At 43.4% G+C, this 18,139-nt stretch overlaps 1 protein-coding gene across 4 annotated transcripts in view; it reads right to left on the reverse strand.

The window, feature by feature from the left end:
- Window positions 1–899: 899 nt before the first annotated feature.
- LOC129696582 (collagen alpha-1(XVIII) chain-like) overlaps window positions 900–18,139 on the reverse strand; it is a 294,981-nt gene continuing 277,741 nt past the window's right edge. The window contains exons 36-41 of one of the 4 annotated variants that reach the window (XM_055634627.1): window positions 16,005–16,133; window positions 15,861–15,920; window positions 15,720–15,761; window positions 12,651–12,848; window positions 5,067–5,179; window positions 900–3,529 (exon numbers count right to left, since the gene is read on the reverse strand). In XM_055634627.1, coding sequence (XP_055490602.1) covers window positions 3,310–3,529; window positions 5,067–5,179; window positions 12,651–12,848; window positions 15,720–15,761; window positions 15,861–15,920; window positions 16,005–16,133 — 762 coding nt within the window. In that variant the 3' untranslated portion in view covers window positions 900–3,309. The remainder of the gene's footprint in view (window positions 3,530–5,066; window positions 5,180–12,650; window positions 12,849–15,719; window positions 15,762–15,860; window positions 15,921–16,004; window positions 16,134–18,139) is intronic. The other 3 variants (XM_055634629.1, XM_055634628.1, XM_055634630.1) reach the window with 3 other exon arrangements.

Here is an 18,139-nt window from a genome sequence, read left to right on the forward strand (position 1 = left end):
CACCCGCTGAGTTTCTCCAGCAATTTTGTGTACCTTCGATCTTCCAGCATCTGCAGTTCCTTCTTGAACAACATGCTGTCTGACCCGCTGAGTCACTCCACCTTTTTGTGTCTACCTTCGGTTTAAACCAGCATCTGCAGTTCCTTCCTACAGATGTTTTCATTTAGACTGAGATCACATGCCTGATACTGCACTGTATTACTGTATTTGTATTCATCAAAAAAGCAATTAGACACATCTGGATTCTGAAACACCACATGTGGCTAATACGCTGCCTAATGTTGCCTCAGGGCTATCTTCAAAATTCCAGAGAAGATTGCCAGCAGTATGTTTATAGTCTGCTCCTTCACTCTGTGTCAAGTGGCATCCATTCCCCACCACAGAAAAGTCCGACCCGCCACCCTCTCATTGGGTTGTGCGGGGCTGAGCTGCAGAGCAAGTGCTAGGCTGCTGCACCGTTTCATTACAGTGTTTGGTTAGTCTGTTCAAAAAAATCAATGTAAGTAAGAACATCTCTGCAGATATCTTACATGTCTCAGCACTGCTTTTGCAACAGGAACTGAAGAAAGTGTGGCAACGTGCTCAGAGTTCTCCTGCAGAAGTGAAAACAGAAATGCTGCAAGCACTTAACAGGTCAATAGACAGTAGACAATAGGTGCAGGAGTAGGCCACTCGGCCCTTTGAGCCAGCACCGCCATTCAATGTGATCATGGCTGATCATCCCCAATCAGTACCCCATTTTTGCCTTCTCCCCATATCCCCATATCCCCTGACTCCACTGTCTTTAAGAGCCCTATCTAGCTCTCTCTTGAAAGTATCCAGAGAACCGGCCTCCACCGCCCTCTAAGGCAGAGAATTCCACAGACTCGCCACTATCTGTGTGAAAAAGGTACGCAGACAAACATGGGGAGAGTCGGACAGTCAACGTCTTGGATCAAATATCCTTCATTAATCGGCGAGACCAAACATAGACTGGGTGATCGTTTCGCTGAACACCTTCGCTCAGTCTGCCTGGACCTACCTGATCTACTGGTTGCCAAACACTTTAACTCCCCTTTCCATTCCCACACTGACCTTTCTGTCCTAGGCCTCCTCCATTGTCAGAGTGAGGCCAAATGCAAACTGGAGTAACAGCACCTCATATTTCGCTTGGGCAGCTTACACCCCAGATGTATGAACATTGATTTCTCTAACCTCTCTCCATCCCTCGCCCACCCGTCGTATTAGCTTACAAATCGTCTTGTTGAGTCTCATTGTTTGTAACTCATTTTCACCTAGCCCACAGCTAACAATGGCCTGCTTTCTTTATCATCATTATTTGTTGCATATCTTTAATTCATTTGTTCTATATCACCGTCTATATCTCTAGTTTCCCTTTCCCCGGACTCTGTCTGAAGAAGGGTTTCGACCCAAAACATCACACAATCCTTCTCTCCAGAGATGCTCCCTGACCCGCTGAGTTACTCCAACTTTTTGTGTCATCCTTCACTAGGATTCTAATGAAGAACCTTTGACTTGAAACATTGAGTCCCTCTTCCTCCACAGCTGCTGCCTGACCAGTTATATGGTTTTGTTTTGAGTTTAGAGCATCTGCAGTTTTTTGCACCAATTCATGCTGTAGTCTTTGGTTTATAAAGAAATGGACTGGCTTAGGATAATTACACACCACGCTATCAGAAATTCCTTCTCTGCTCACAAGTGTTCTTTCATTTATTACCTAGATTTCAAAAATGAGACAGGGTAGATTTTTACAAAAAATGTATGACGTTTATTCAGCTTGTGAAATATCCTTCATTTCAATACAATCTGATTTAGACATTTGGTTCATATATTAGAAAGTTGTTTGATCAATGCAAACATTTGTTCACTGATGTGTAGTTGAATTGCACTATATGGACATTACCTGCAATCTCAAAGGACTGCAACTTAGCTGTGAGTGGACTAAATGTATATTGTAAATGATCTAACTCTGCATTATAAATGTATCAAACCTCAGCTGTACATAGACTAAATCTGCTTGGTAAGTGGATTCAGTCTGGACAGTAAATGCACTCAATCTGCCATGTCTGAGACAAAACCTGTACAAACTCTGTAGTGTACACAAATTAAATCTGCGCTGTACTGTCTTTATTAACTAAATTGGCATTTGTGAGGGTTAACTTTGTACTGTGAATAGACTCAAGTTGCAGTGTAAATGAACTAAACTCTTCAGTGTAAGTTGATTAAGTCGGCCGTGGGAGTGATCACGCTGACTAGCCGCCATTTTAAAGTACAGGGCAAGTGTGAATAGTTGTGAAACTTCAGCTCCGACATTTTTACCATTGTGTAAAAATGAAAGAGGGAGAATGTTTAAATCTATTGTTTGCAGGAGGAATGTATCGTACAAAAAGCCATAAGGCCCACAGCAGGGTTTGCTTTGAGAGGGTGGGCTGAGAGAGGGAGATTCTCACCAGCCAGGCAGCTGATGTCCAGTAACAAGGGCCTGGGCAGAGAGATCTCTGGCTAATCGCTGGTACCCGTCTCCATACACCGCTGATGGGCAGAAGCAGTAAATACAATGCGTTAGTGTCGAATAATACCACACACAGAAACAGTCCAGAAAGATGCTAAAAGGACCCAGTCAATGCAGAAAAAGCAGTGAAAAATGAATGCATATGCGCATTAAGATACTTGAATACCGTGATGCAAAGTTTAGTAATAATAACATTGCATAGTTTTACATTGAACATTATGTTAAATAAGTTGTTTTGACATGATGACACAGATTTCACAAACAAAAGCTAACTTTCGTTCATATCTGTTATGGGGAGAGAAAAGATATCCATTATGAAAGCTGGATTCAACGGGTTTCTCATAACGTAACTGCAGTGTATTCCAATGGATGGAAAGTTATATTAACCTAATAGACACAGAGGCTTGCTGGGGTGAGGCAACTTCTCCATTGTACCAGCTCGGTTAGGTTGTGATATGGGCAAGTTGAGTTAATAGCGGTTATAAATATGGCATTTTAGCAGTGGTCCCATTTCAATTACTTTTCATTAGCACCAAAGTATCAACAAGTGTAATGAGAAATTATGTGAGAACGGTTCCTCAGATCAATACGATTTTCTTTGTTAATGAAAGAACAGCCCATGCAGATTTTTGAGGTATGTCATCTTTGGCTTCCATTTCTTCCATTTCTCATCAGAAAGCAACGTGTCCCACTTTAATATATTTCTAGAAGTAAAAATGTGCCACCCTTAACTGGTTTTGGTGATGAGACTGTCGACGGACGTGAAATCCTGAGCTTTCACTTGAAGATGCAGGCTGTTATTTTCTCTTTCTGTGATCATGGAAGTAGCTGTTCTCAACGCAAAGAACAATAAAGTTGTTTGCACAGTTGTATGAGTGCTGACTGAGGAGTTTTCCGCTGGAAAGAGGTGAAGCGTTGCCCCTGATGGTCATGTCCGTCTTTCTCCAGCCCCCGCAGTAATGAGTTGGAACCCGACTCCCTCTTTCACTTGAACCGTGCCAGATTATTTTGTGAGGCCTTGAAAGATAAAAATAAAATGGGGTCAGCATTTTACATCACGAGAAGAAAGCTATAACGCCTTTTGGATAGGATGTAAAACTCAAGGGCCTGTCCCACTTGGGCGTCATTTGCACGTCACGTAGATGGAGGGCGAAGATTTTGTGAATCCCAAAATCCTGGGACGCCGCGCGCTACCGCGCGTCACTGCCTACGCTACCACAACTCACCACGCGCCACCTCACCAAGCACCACGTCCCACTTGGGTGTCATTTGTGGGTCATTTACACGACATCATTTACGCATCACAATGCACAACGCGCTCGTCATGACGCGCGTGGCGTGCGTTGTGGCGCATAAACGATGTTACATAAATAACGCGCAAATGACACCCAAATTGGTCGCCCAATTATAGGAAGGATGTCAACAAAATAGAGAGAGTACAGAGGAGATTTACTAGAATTATGCCTGGGTTTCAACAACTAAGTTACAGAGATAGGTTGAATAAGTTAGGTCTTTATTCTCTGGAGCGCAGAAGGTTAAGGGGGGACCTGATAGAGGTCTTTAAAATGATGAGAGGGATAGACAGAGTTGATGTGGACAAGCTTTTCCCTTTGAGAATAGGGAAGATTCAAACAAGAGGACATGACTTCAGAATTAAGGGACAGAAGTTTAGGGGTAATATGAGGGGGAACTTCTTTACTCAGAGAGTGGTAGCGGTGTGGAATGAGCTTCCAGTGGAAGTGGTGGAGGCAGGTTCATTGGTATCATTTAAAAATAAATTGGATAGGCATATGGATGAGAAGGGAATGGAGGGTTATGGTATGAGTGCAGGCAGGTGGGACTAAGGGGAAAAAAGATTTGTTCGGCATGGACTTGTAGGGCTGAGATGGCCTGTTTCCGTGCTGTAATTGTTATATGGTTATATGGTTATATGGTTAAGTGGGACAGGCCCTTAAGGCTCTGGCTGCCTTCTCAGTTATCGTTAAAAGATCTCTCGAAGAGAAACAAGTGGGTTCCAATTAGTGGCCTGACCTGCAGATATTCATTAAGCAACATTGTTGAAAGCCCAACCTCCATGGCCAAGAAAGACACGAGCATCAGTTGCATGTGAACGCCATCAGCCAGGAAATTTCTCATTCAGGTCACGCACAACGCAACTTGGAAATTGGTCATCTTTCACATTTGCTCGTTCCAACTGCTGCAACTCACTATCCAACAACATTAAGCACCTTCCCCAGTTGGACTGCACCACTTCGGGAAGTTGGCTCACCAACTGCGACTCAAGGACAATAAGAGAAACGTCACAAATGCTGCGGTTACCGTGGATGTCCATACTTTCAAAAATGAATAGATAAAAAATTTCAAACTAATTGCCAATCATCACATTGCTGGATACGTGGACATTGCTGCGTCCAATGTGGCCAAGAAATTTCCTCTATTACTACACTTCAAAAAAAGCCCCTTCAGGCTTTTACATAAAGTATGAACTTTAACTACCTCTGAGGTAAAAAAATGTTCTTTGCGTTTGTCTTAAATGTTCTTAGGCAATTCTTACCAGGTGGAATCCTTCATGATATTTCTTCCATTGAAGGAGTATATAGGAATGCCTGTGTTGAACGTTGCATGGCTCTTGAAGATAGATTCCCAACTGTCAAAAAGCACTTCCCCCTGTCGAAAAGAAACAGAACTTATTAACCGGAATTTGCTTCCTAATATCTAGGATGTGGGAATTAAAATGAACTTACTTCTATTTAACACAAAGGGTGTTTTCTTAATCAACCATTTTAATTAAAAATTGCCTTCTGTGCCTGATTTTCGCAGGAAGAACTGATTCTTCCCTAAGCCAATAAAGTTACCTCGTGACAGTGACTAGTTCACACACCTGGTTGATCCATATTCCTGGCAATTTTACCCTTCTGCTCAGAAGCCATAACTCACCTCAGTCGTTAATTGGGATTTTGTTGCAGATCCTCCATATTTATTCAAATCCTACATCTAAACATCTAAAGAATTGCTATCATGAAAAATCCTTTGCCGCATCTTATGTCTTGGCCATTGTTTTTAAGGATAGTATTTCCCATTGTACCCAGCTCTGGTGACAACTTTAACTCATATTCGTTATGGTATGTGTCACAGTCAGTGTATACAATCTAGCAACTAAATTCTTCTATGGAACAAACTTTTCCAACTGTTGCCATTTTATATGTGAGTTTTGGCTTGGTACTTCCCTGTGAGAGAAGACCGAGGGAAGGCTGGTCTAGTTTCAATCACCAACCTGGCAACATTTGCCGAATGGCTCTGTAAATGGCTCGATTGTAAATATGTATTGTCTTGAAGAAGGGTCTCGACCCAAACGTTGCCTATTCCTTCTCTCCATAGATGCTGCCTCACCCACTGAGTTTCTCCAGCATTTTTTGTCTACCTTGTCTTTCCACTGACTGGTTAGCACGCAACAAAAGCTTTTCACTGTACCTCGGTACACGTGACAATAAAGTAATGTAAACTAAACTAAAAGTAACTGCTTAATATAGAATCATCAGTCAATGTAAAACCAGATGGATCTAGGCTTCCATTGGTGTCCCCAGTAAACGGACAAGCTGGGTACAATCAGTTATCCACCGTAAGGTGACATATGGGTTTTCAGTCAGTGCCGCTTCCAGTAACAGGCAAAGCTATGGTTACAATCACAATCTAACCCCATAACAGGCAGGGCTGTGGAGCAAGGGGTCTGTCACCCAGAAACAAGCACTAGAATTACAATCAGAGCCTTTCTAACAACAGCCATAGTGGGGGAATTTCGTTACCGTGCCTATTCTGTCATTGTCTGGAATACTCGGGCAGAGTATTTGGAATTAACATTATTTATGAAAAAAACATTAAATTAGTGAGCTATTAAGAAGTCAGGAAAAACTGACCAAAAGACTTTAGTGACATACTGTACATCAGCTTGTTAGCCTGGAATGCTGGACACAATGTTTAATGAAGGGCCCGACCCGAAACATCGCCCATCCATGTCCGCCCGAGATCCTTCCTGCCTTGCTGCGTTTTCCAGTGCTCAGTGTGTTTTACCGTAAATCAGCAGTCCCTTGTGTTTCTAATCTCTTAGTGATTGGGCATATCTTCAATAGTGGAGGAAATTGTATCTTTCACGATCTAAACAGGGGGTGTGGTATTCCCCTTCAAGTTGCACATAATCCATATATTTAAGTCTAATTAAAACATTAAGTCTTAAGGAGGGGGCATAAACAGTACACTCCCTGTCACTATGACCCATCTTTCCACTAGATGCAGCAAAACTTGGATCTGAACAACCTCCAGTTATCACACAGTATGTGGATGCAACCTGCCATGGAAATATCTAATCAGTTTAAATAAATAATCCCCCTTGTTCATGCAAATGAAGCAATTGAATAATTCTCAACGATGAATGCAAATCCTCAGCTCTGCCAAGAAGTGTTTCATTTCCATCTGTGCATTGACTGAAATTCAGTTTAGTTTTTTATAATTGCTAATTTGAGTTGGTAGAACTGTGTTTCAAGCTGCCTAAGTAATGACAGCTTTATCTTGTGAAGGAAGGAACTGCAGACGCTGGTTTAAACATGACACAAAAAGCCGGAGTAACTCAGAGGGTGAGACAGCATCGCTGGGGAAACGGAATAGGTGATGTTTCGGGTCAAGACCCTTCTTCAGACTGGGAGTCAGGGGAAAGGGAAACAAGAGATATAGACGGTGGTGTAGAGAGATATAGAACAAATTTCATAGAATGAAAGATACACAAAAAAGCAATGATGATAAGGAAAACAGGCCATTGTTAGCTGTGAACTAGGTGAAAATGAGTTACAGACAATGAGACTCAACAAGACGACTGAAGCTCTCAAGGGCCTGTCCCACTTGGCGATTATTTCGGCGACAACCGGCATAATTGACAGGCGTATCAGGTCAACGAAAGATTTACGCCGTGATGATGTATTGGCGCACGTTGTTTTTTCAAGTGTAGCAACATTTTTTTTGTCGCTGCTGGATTTTGAAATGTTCAAAATCTTTTGGCGACACTGATATGATGCCAGCAGTCGCCGAAAAAATTGGCAAGTGGGACAGGACCTTTAGTCTGAAGAAGTGTCTTGATCCAAAACATCACCTATTCCTTTTCTCCAGAGATGCTATCTGACACGCTGAGTTACTCCAGCTTTTTGTGTCTCTCTACAGCTTTATCTTTTATCTGTAAACATGAATAAGGACATGGGGCTATTCGATGATATGAAATGCTAATACTTTCCGTTGGCCTACCGCTCCTCTGCCGGAGTGGAGGATTCTTCTCAGTCAAAATGCCACAGGTTCAAGTCCCCTCCATAATTAAGGCTGACTCTCTAATACAGGCTGATACAGGCTCTAATAGAGATGGCTACCACATTGTCATGGTCTCCCTTTTATACTACCAAGGCCAGAGGTGAGAGTAAACCACTGCAAGCCATAGGTTAAATCGACAATATTTAGTTTAGTTTAGCGATACAGCACGGAAACAGGCCCTTCGGCCCACCGAGTCCGCACCGACCAGCGATCCCTGCACACTAACACTATCCTATGCACACTAGGGACAATTTTACACTTATACCAAGCCAATTAACCTACAAACCTATATGTCTTTGGAGTGTGGGAGGAAACCGAAGATCTCGGAAAACCCCCCCACACAGGTCACTGGGAGAACAGCACCAGTAGTCAGGATTGAACCCGGGTCTCTGGTGCTGTAAGGCAGCAACTCTACTGTTGCTTCACCAAAATCTAAGTTACTTTCATCCCCGCCCATGACACTATTTTGAACCAGGCCAGCGAAGATCTCCGGAGTTCTTTGTGTATTTGTAATATATATCCTTTGTCTTTGTCATCTTTCTTGACTAGAGTCATAAAGTCATACTGCATGTAAACAGGCGCTTCGGCCCAACGTGTCCAAACCGACCAAGATGCCTCGTTTGCTAATCCCATATGCATGCATTTAGCTCATATCCCTCTAAACCTTTCAAAACCAAACCTACATCTAAACCAAAATCTTTAAATAACCATAGATTTGAAATTCATCCTCACCACCACTCTGCCTTCAAATCTTTTCACTGCATTATCAATTTGCCATGGGACTCCCAGTATTTTTTCAGTGTCCCTGTTGCCTCTTATACCTTGTGAACATGCATAACAAGAGATGCTGGAGGAACTCTCATCATTGAGCACTGGTTTAGAATAGTATTGCGCAGAATGCTATTTTCCATTATCCAGTATTTGATAACCTGGTTACCACACTGATGCTCCATCAAACACCTGAGAGACAACATGTGCCTTGCAGACTGACTGTATCGTTAATAAATTCTAACTTCTTTCATCTGTTCTCAAGTGATGTGTTGACGGCTGCGATGAAAAATAAGGATGATCTGCTATTGTGGTTTTCAAGCAGACAGTTCTTGACTGGCAGATGTTAATGCATTTTTGAGGGTAATAATAACAGAGGGAGCAGACAGTGGTAATGTTGTTGTTGTAATTAATCAAGATATTCAAACGGCTTCCAGTAAGAGCATTAATGATAGACTAATGAATATGGCCAAGGAATTCAGAGCTGGGGACAAGGAGTGGAATAGACCATTAGCTGTCATCAGGGTAGGAAGCAGAGAGTGGGAATATAGGAGTCCCACAAAGATTCATTCTAGGCTGTCATTCACCATTTATGTCAATGATTTAAGACTCTTAAAGCCTCAATTTGCACTTATTACCAAATTGGGAATGAGGAGGCAATGAATTACAGGAAGAGGGGCAGTAATCAAAAGCAAATTATTTGCAGCTGGGATTCAGTCCGGATGACTCATGTTAGGAGCATGAATAGAGAAGTCACTCCTCACTTGGAAGAGGTCAGTCTGGGTGGGGTAGAACAGAAGTATCTTGGAATTCAAAAACGGCAAACACTAAAAGTCGACCTCTGCAGTGATTTCAGCACTCTCTGGTTATACTGCACATACCTCTGGTAGCCATTCTAGAAAAGGGATACAAAGGCAGCGGAAAAGATGCCAACATTTACCAGGGTGATATTAGATAGTCAAGGGTATTCTTCGGGAAAGTATGAACAGACTGTTTTTCACCTCAGAAAATGGGGTGGAGGAGTCACCGAATTTTGCTAGAATGGTTACAAAGAGAAATCCCCTACTTGTGGAGAGGGGCATAAGTATCAATATCAAATAGTCAGCAAGAAATCCAGGAGGTCTGGATTTAAGGAAACTTCTTTGTGACAATCATCAAATGTGCTGAAAATGTAGACTTGCTGCTACATAGAGGAGGCTGGACAAGCAAATGAAAAGAAGGGAACAAAGGATAACACTAATTGATTTAGTTTAGAGATACCGCGTGGAAACAGGCCCTTCGACCCACTGTCCGTACTGGCCATCGATCACCCACTCTATATTATCCAACTTTCTCATCCACTCATTACATATTAGAGGCAATTCTACAGAGGCCAATTAACCCGAACGTCTTTGGGATGTGGGAGGAACACCAGGACAAAACCCGTGCGTTCACAGAGAGAACGTGCAAACTCCACACAAACAGCAGCTGAAGCCAGGATCAAACTCGGGGCTCTGACGCTATAAAATAGCCTTACAGCGCCAGAGACCTGAGTTCGATCCTGACTACTGGTAATTGTCTGTACGGCGTTTGTACGTTTTCTCCATGACGTACGTGGGTTTTCTCCGAGATTTTCGGTTTCCTCCCGCACACCAAAGGCTTGTAGGCTAATTGGCTTGGTGTAAATGTAAATAGTCTCTAGTGTATCTAGGATAGTGTTAATGTGCGCCTCAGGGTCTGTTTCCGTGCTGTAACTCTAAACTAAACTAAACTAAACCTCTCAGTTTATGCTAATAGTTAAAATGAACGACCATCGGCAAAGTTAATTGCTTCTGCAAACTCTAGCAGGATGGTGAAGCAAACCAGCCAAACCACTCCAGGTGGAGCAGAATGCCATAAAGCTATTCATTACTGTATTTGCATTGGAAAATTATCAAGACATTTGTTGGATGCTTGCAAAAACTATCAGCAATATGATAAGGAAAATGCAAATGAATGAATACAAGGACATTTAACCACCATCTAAAAGCATTAGTTGGTCTTTGAAACTGTTTGTTGCAAATTTATTCAAACTATTATAGATATAGATAGCCTTTTATTGTCATCAGACCGAAGTCTGAACGAAATCTTGATATCCACCGTAATTTAATTTTCCAATTTTCTCCCCACATCTTTTGTTTAACATTCCCGTGCACGTTGTCCTGTCCAACTATTTGTGAACACTGTTTGGTGTGTAGAATGTCCCACTGTTATTGTCGCCTCTCAGCTTCAACCCCTACATTTGCTACTTCTTCAATACTTTTTTCCGAAGGTTTTGCTTCGCTCAAAACCTCAATACCAATTTCAATAAATCCACTAATTTCCATGATGCAATAGAAAATGACCATGAAAGCTGGCAGACCCGGATTGAATTTTATCTTTGTATGCTTCGCTGTTACCTTCTCCCAACTAACAGTTATCTATTCTACATTTTCCGTGATCTGCATCCCATTTGATGACTCGTTTTCACACCTTACACTTCCTTATCTCTGTGATTCTCTTTCAAAACGTCACCCATTCCTTCTCTACAGAGATGCTGCCTGTCCCTCCAGCATTTTGGGTTGACTTTTGTACAACCTGTTTGGGGAAAATGGGAACAAAAATGGACCAATGGGTGACAGTGTTAACCATGGCCTCCAACTCCCATGGGTGTGTTTTTGTTGTTATTTTTCTGTTTCATTTGTTTAGTTTAGTTTAGTTTGGAGATACAGTGCAGAAACAGGCCCTTTGGCTCACCGGGTCTGCGCCGACCAGTGATCCCCGCACATTAACACTACCTTATACGCACTGGGGCCAACTTACATTTATACCAAACTAATTAACCTACAAACCTGCACGTCTTTGGAGTGTGGGAGGAAACCAAAGATCTCGGAAAAAACCCACGCAGATCACGGGGAGAACGTACAAACTCTGTACAGACAGCACCAGTAGTCAGGATCGAACCCGATTCTCTGGCGCTGTAAGGCAGCTGCTCTACTGCTGCGCCACTGTGCCGCCCTGTTCTTTGTGCTCTGCTTGCATCTAATAATGTGTATTCCATGAGCAAAACTACTTGGGGATCTCTTTGGGAGACACTCCTTTCCAAAAAGGATATTAGTGAAATTAGTGAAATCTTGTGTATGACAGAGCTGTCAAGTTTTGTCAGAGCCTTTCAATATTCTAGTTCCTGAAAATCAGTATTTTGCTGAGGAAATCAGTATTTTTACGCGGCCATTTTGCTGAAAAAAATGTTGTTTTGTATGTGCGGTCATACCCATGTAAGAGTACAAGAATGCATAACTTTTCTACCAATTGATAGGTCTTTTATGCACCTTACTTGACGGTGCATTCATTGCCATCTCTATGTATCCTGCTGTTTGAACGGCTGCTTCCAATTTTAGCACCAGATGATGATGTAGAAGCCATTTTAGAAGCCTCACTCTCATAGCGCCTTTCTGGTCGCCGCTGAATTTTCACCATGTTGAAAATTTCGGCGACCTATCACAGGTGCCGGCAGTCGCTTGTAAAGGTCGCGTAAGTGGGACAGGCCCTTAACGTTCCTAGGATCACGGTATCTATTTATTTTTCTATAACCTCAAATAAATTCATGGATTTTCAGGAAGTTCATTCATAGCATTTTTTTCATTTAACCCTCTCACAAGCATACTCTTTTTAGTTGAGTTAAGTTGAGAAATAACAGTGTGGAAACAGGCCCTGCGGCCCACCAAGTCCTCGCTAACCAGCGATCACCTGTACACTAGTTCTATGTTATGCCAGGTTTGCATCCTACACACCAGGGACAATTTACACAGGCCAATTTACATATAAGCCTGCACGTGCGTGGAGTGTGGGAGGAAACCGGCCGACACCGAGAAAACCCTCGTGGTCACAGGGAGAAAGTGCAAACTCCGCACAGACAGCACAGCACCCGTGGTCAGGATTGAACCCGGGTCTCTGGCGCTGTGAGGCAGCAACTCTACCACTGCGCCACCGTGCCAGATGCAGCAACCAACCCAAATGTTGTTACCTTTAGGTTGACAACTGGCATATTTAATCTGTCCGCTTTCCTCACTACAGTGTACAAGTCTTGCAGCTGAGACGAGAGGAAGGCGCGGTAAGTTGCCATGGAGCCCATCGCCTGAGCTTGCTGGAAACACTGCAGATCAGCTCCGTGGATCCCCCGCATGTTACCAGACAGGGGCGTGTTCAAAGCCACCAGGTGCAACTGTAGAGAAACAAGGAAGAAAGGTTTAAGTTAAAGTACATCCAGGAGTAGATACCACCAACCCAAGCAGGAAACTAACAATCAATCCTCCATCCAGTTTGCCTGGGTCACTTTGAAGTTTGTTTCTCAAGCCAGAGGTTCCTGTCAGACACAAGAGCACATGGGTGGCTCTGACCTACAGCAGAATAACCAAGTTAATGGTATGAACCCGTGTCTAAGCGAATGCCAAAGATATTAAATTAACCCTGCCTCTCTGTCCATTTGTATCTATGACATGTAATCATCATAAAAGTTCATGTTCATACATGATAGGAGCAGAACTAGGCCATTCGGCCCATCAAGTCTACGCCATTCAATCATGGCTGATCTATCTCTCCCTCCTAACCCCATTCCCCTGCCTTCTCCCCATAACCGCTGACACCTGTACTAATCAAGAATCTATCCATCTCTGCCTTAAAAATATCCATTGACTTCAATCAACCACAAGAGTAAGTAAAAGCTGCCAGGTTACTCTTTACACACTGGTTTAAGTAGCTGATTCACTTTGCTAGACAAGTTCCCAGTGGGAATGCCCTTGGCTGTCGATTAATATATCAGGGCATCAAGGCCTGTTCAAACATCATCCCTGCACTTATCCTGTCAAGACCTGGATGATTTATGATTTCCCAACCCAAGGAGATCATAGCCCCAGTCATCCTAATGATATAAATTAGCTCATGCTACCTATAAAAATTAAAGCATAAGCTAATTGTTTGTAGAGAGCCACACTTAGTTACACTTCTGTTTCATCCTGTGGAATGGAATTTGTCAGTCCCACCCAGCATATATCAAATCACAGTTTGATGGTTATTGATGTGCCAAAAGAAATTAAGGGATTGAAGCAGGAGTAGGACTTTCAATCCTACTCTGTCATTGAATCATTTGCAGCACCACTTTCTGGACTGACCCCAAATCCCTTGGTTCTTTTAATATCGATCTTTGTCCATATTTTATCTTCAATATCCACCTCTGATCAATTGAGTCTCCACAGTTCATTGCCTCGAGAATGCTCAATGCTGAACTCTGCTGATTTTGGGACTGTGAATTCTGATCTAGACACACTCTGGCCAGACTTTGCCCCTGCCAAAGCTATGTATAATTTATGATTTCAAACTCAGGAGCACAGAGGCCGAGTCAGTTTAATCTCTCCTCGTCAGACAATTCACCCCAGGAATACCCCAGGTTTGCTTTTGTTTGCATGTCCTCCATCACATGTATGCGCTTTCTGAAATGCACATTCCAGGTACAGATTCACTGCATCCTTTCATGGTACATGGCTTTACTCTTGTACTCAAACCCACCTTAAAGAAAGACAAAAACACCACTGTCACCAACCCCCACAGTAACTTGCAGTGATTCCAAAACAAGGACACCTAGGGCCTTCTGAACACCAATAGTCACCAATCTCTTACCGTTAATTTTTTTTCCCTCAGTTTTCTATTTTTCTACCATTGTAATGACTTCACATTTTTCCACATTATATTCCTTCTATCAATAAACAATAGACAATAGACAATTGGTGCAGGAGTAGGCCATTTGGCCCTTCGAGCCAGCACCGCCATTCAATGTGATCATGGCTGATCATCCCCAATCAGTATCCCGTTCCTGCCTTCTCCCCATATTCCCTGACTCTGCTATCTTTAAGAGCCCTATCTAGCTCTCTCTTGAAAGTATCCAGAGAACCGGCCTCCAACGCTCTCTGAGACAGAAAATTCGACAGACGCACAACTCTCTGTGAGAAAAAGTGTTTCCTCATCTCCGTTCTAAATGGCTTACCCCTTATTCTTAAACTGTGGCCCCTGGTTCTGGACTCCCCCAACATTGGGAACATGTTTCCTGCCTCTAGCGTGTCCAAGCCCTTACCAATCTTATATGTTTCAATGAGATATCCTCTCATCCTTCTAAACTCCAAAGTGTACAAGCCGAGCTGCTCCATTCTCTCAGCGTATGCGTCCCCCCATCCCGGGAATTAACCGTGTAAACCTAGGCTGCACTCCCTCAATAGCAAGAATGTCCTTCCTCAAATTAGGGGACCAAAACTGCACACAATACTCCAGGTGTAGTCTCACTAGGGCTCTGTACAACTGCAGAAGGACCTCTTTGCTCCTATATTCGATTCCTCGTGTTATAAAGGCCGACATGCCATTCGCTTTCATCACTGCCTGCTGTACCTGCATGCTTACTTTCATAGACTGATGTACAAGGACCCCCAGATCCCGTTGTACTTCCCCTTTTCCCAACTTGACGACATTTAGATAGTAATCTGCCTTCCTGTTTTTGCTACCTCACATTTATCTGCATTAAACTTCATCTGCCATGCATCTGCCCACTCCCAAAACCTATCACAACCCAACCTACTAACTTAGGCCAGTGCATACACGTGAAACCTTTCACATTCCCTGAGCAACTTCCATTGGTACCAAGGTGTCATATCAACAGCAAACTTGAATTCTACACTTTGTAACTTTTGCTTTGTTCCATCTTTTGTACTTGAGTTTAGCTTGATTGTATTCATGTATAGTGTTATATGATTTGATTGGACTGCCGCAAGCAAAAGCTTTTCACGGTACCTCCGTACAAATGACAATAATAATCCTAAACCTAAACCTGAATATTGCACTTGGCCCGCAGATCTAGATCATAGACAGATTGATTTGTATAGGAAGTAATTTCCTTACAGTCCACAGTGACAAGATCCAGATCCCTTCTCTCCTTTTAATGATGCATCATCTTGAATTGGATCTTGACCAGTTATGAAACTAGGTGTAGATTGCTAGAAATTACATTGAACACCTTAAGTCATTACAACATTAAAAAACGACACACACTTACAGCAGGCTTCTGATCATATATCTTTGGGAATGTGTTTGGAGCCTGATGGACAAAAAGAAACACATGCATAAAGTAATCAGTTTACTGAGAAGTGTTCTTCTTCAGTTTAATCTCAGCGGCGGGCTTAAAGTGTTAACTTACTGAGTAAGTGTTCAATGATTGGAATGGGTCATCAGCTGGAGCAGGAATCAAATCACCAAGCTGGCAAAAATATGGCAAAAAAAAACATTAAAATATTGATCCAAGAATATATTTCTGAATTAGTGTTCATTTTTAGGCACTTACTTGGAGCTTTCTCCAGCCATTGTAAACTCGAATGTATAGGTCACTCCTATCTGCCACATAGCCCAGGGTACCTTCCGACACGGAGAAAGTTGCTTTATGCATAAAATCCATGTTCCTGTACAATGCCACCTGTTCCAATACATGATATAAACAAGATGAGATTTCAAACTAAATTATTCAACAATGAGGAGCAGAATGAGATAGACGTTACAGGATAAAAATGTATTCTATTCAATACTATTCAGAATTATATATATAAAACAGTTATTATATATAAAATGAAAACTATTCATGTTAAAATAAGCAACATAATCACTTTGTAATGAGGATAAATTCTAACCACATAAACAGAGCCCATCCAAAACTTTCCCACTTTCGGCCTCAAACTCTGGAATTCCCTTTCTAAATCTTGTTACAGGTGCACAACCTTTTATCCGAAAGCCTTGGGACCAGACACTTGTCGGATTTCGGACATTTTCGGATTTCCGAATGGAAGATTTTTAGCGTAGATTAGGTAGGTAGCGCGGGCGGCTTGAAAAGTCTGGAGCGGCTGCCTCCTCCCCGGAGACCGGGGAATCATTGTAAATCATTGCATAAATGTTAATCAGTTAGTTTGGAGGGATTTTATGTGGTGGTGGTGGTGGGGTGGCTGGGTGAAGGGGGAAACTTTAATTCTTAGTCCCCTACCTGGTCGGCGACTCCCAACATCACGGAGCTGGGGGCTCCGTCCGGCCGCGGGCGGCGCCGGTTGGAGCTCCGACCCCGGCAACTCTACCCCTGGCTGCGAGGCGCTCCAAATCCAGCGCCGCCCGCGGTCGGACGCCCCCCACCCCAGCTCCGCGAATGTTGGGAGAAGGCGGCCTCCGCGCCCTGGAGCTTACCGCACAGCGACCCGGTAAGGCATTGCCCGCTCCCCGCTTGTATCCCAGTGCTGCGACGCCGCCGACTCCCAACATTCGCGGAGCTGGGGCGTCCGGCCGCGGGCGGCGGTGGATTTGGAGCACCTCGCAGCCAGGGGTAGAGTTGCCGGGGTCGGAGCTACAACCGGCGCCGCCCGCGGCCCCACCGGCCACAGCGCTGCGGAGCTTACTGCACGGCGACCCGGTAAGGCATTGACCGCTCCCCGTCTCTCCGACCAGGTAGGGGACTAAGAATTAAAGTTTACCCCTTCAACCCCCCCGTCACATAAAAGCCCTCCAAACTAACTGACTAACATTTAAGCAATGATTTACAGATGTTTAAGTGTCTCCCCGGTCTCCGGGGAGGAGGCAGCCGCTACAGTAGTACAGACCTGGGTTGACCGTGGGTCGTTTCGGGTCAAGTTTGGCGCCAAACGCGAGCTTTGGTGTGGAGATGACATCCTTGAAAAAATGGCCGGTTTTCGGAGTTTTTCGGTTTCCGGAACTCCGGATAAAAGGTTGTGCACCTGTATTCCCATTTTTTAAGACATTCCTACTTCTGTTCCAGTGTCACTTTCTCTGGTCTGATGTCAATTTTAGATCCAATCCACATTCCTTCTCTCCAGAGATGCTGCCTGTCCCGCTGAGTTACTCCAGCATCTTGTGTCTATCAGATTCAATCAAGTTCCCTTGAAGCGACAACAGCATTTCCCTGTCCCTCAGAGAAGCTGCCCGACCCGCAGACTATTTTGTTTTGTAAACCAGCATCTGTAGTTCCCTGTATCCCCAACAAACTTGGCATGAATCAAATGTTAGACAAGGGACGTATAAGGAAGTTGGAGAGTAAGGAGAAGATGGAAACTGCGTCATTTTTGAGGTACGTGGGCCCTATGGACATGGAGAGCTTCGGCTGGGCATGAGGGGAGATGGGAGAGAAATGAGAGAGATGTGAGTGTAGAGGAGGGAAAGGGGTTACAAGAGATCTGGATAAACGACAGAGGTGGCAAAGCAGCAGGAATGAGGATATCAGTCTAGACGACAAATAAGCCCATAAGCTTCTTATACCACATTGGCCATGTGGTTGAAGGAGATGGTTTTGTGTTGTGTTTAGATTTAGATTTAGTTTAGATATAGTTTAGGTTTAGATTATGTATATAGTTACTTCAGTTCAGTTTTTAGTGAATGGTAACCCCAGGATATTGATAGTAGGGGATGCAGTGATGGGAATACCATTGA

This window comes from Leucoraja erinacea, chromosome 4 (genome assembly GCF_028641065.1).
Source record: "Leucoraja erinacea ecotype New England chromosome 4, Leri_hhj_1, whole genome shotgun sequence".
Lineage (NCBI taxonomy): Eukaryota > Metazoa > Chordata > Chondrichthyes > Rajiformes > Rajidae > Leucoraja > Leucoraja erinaceus.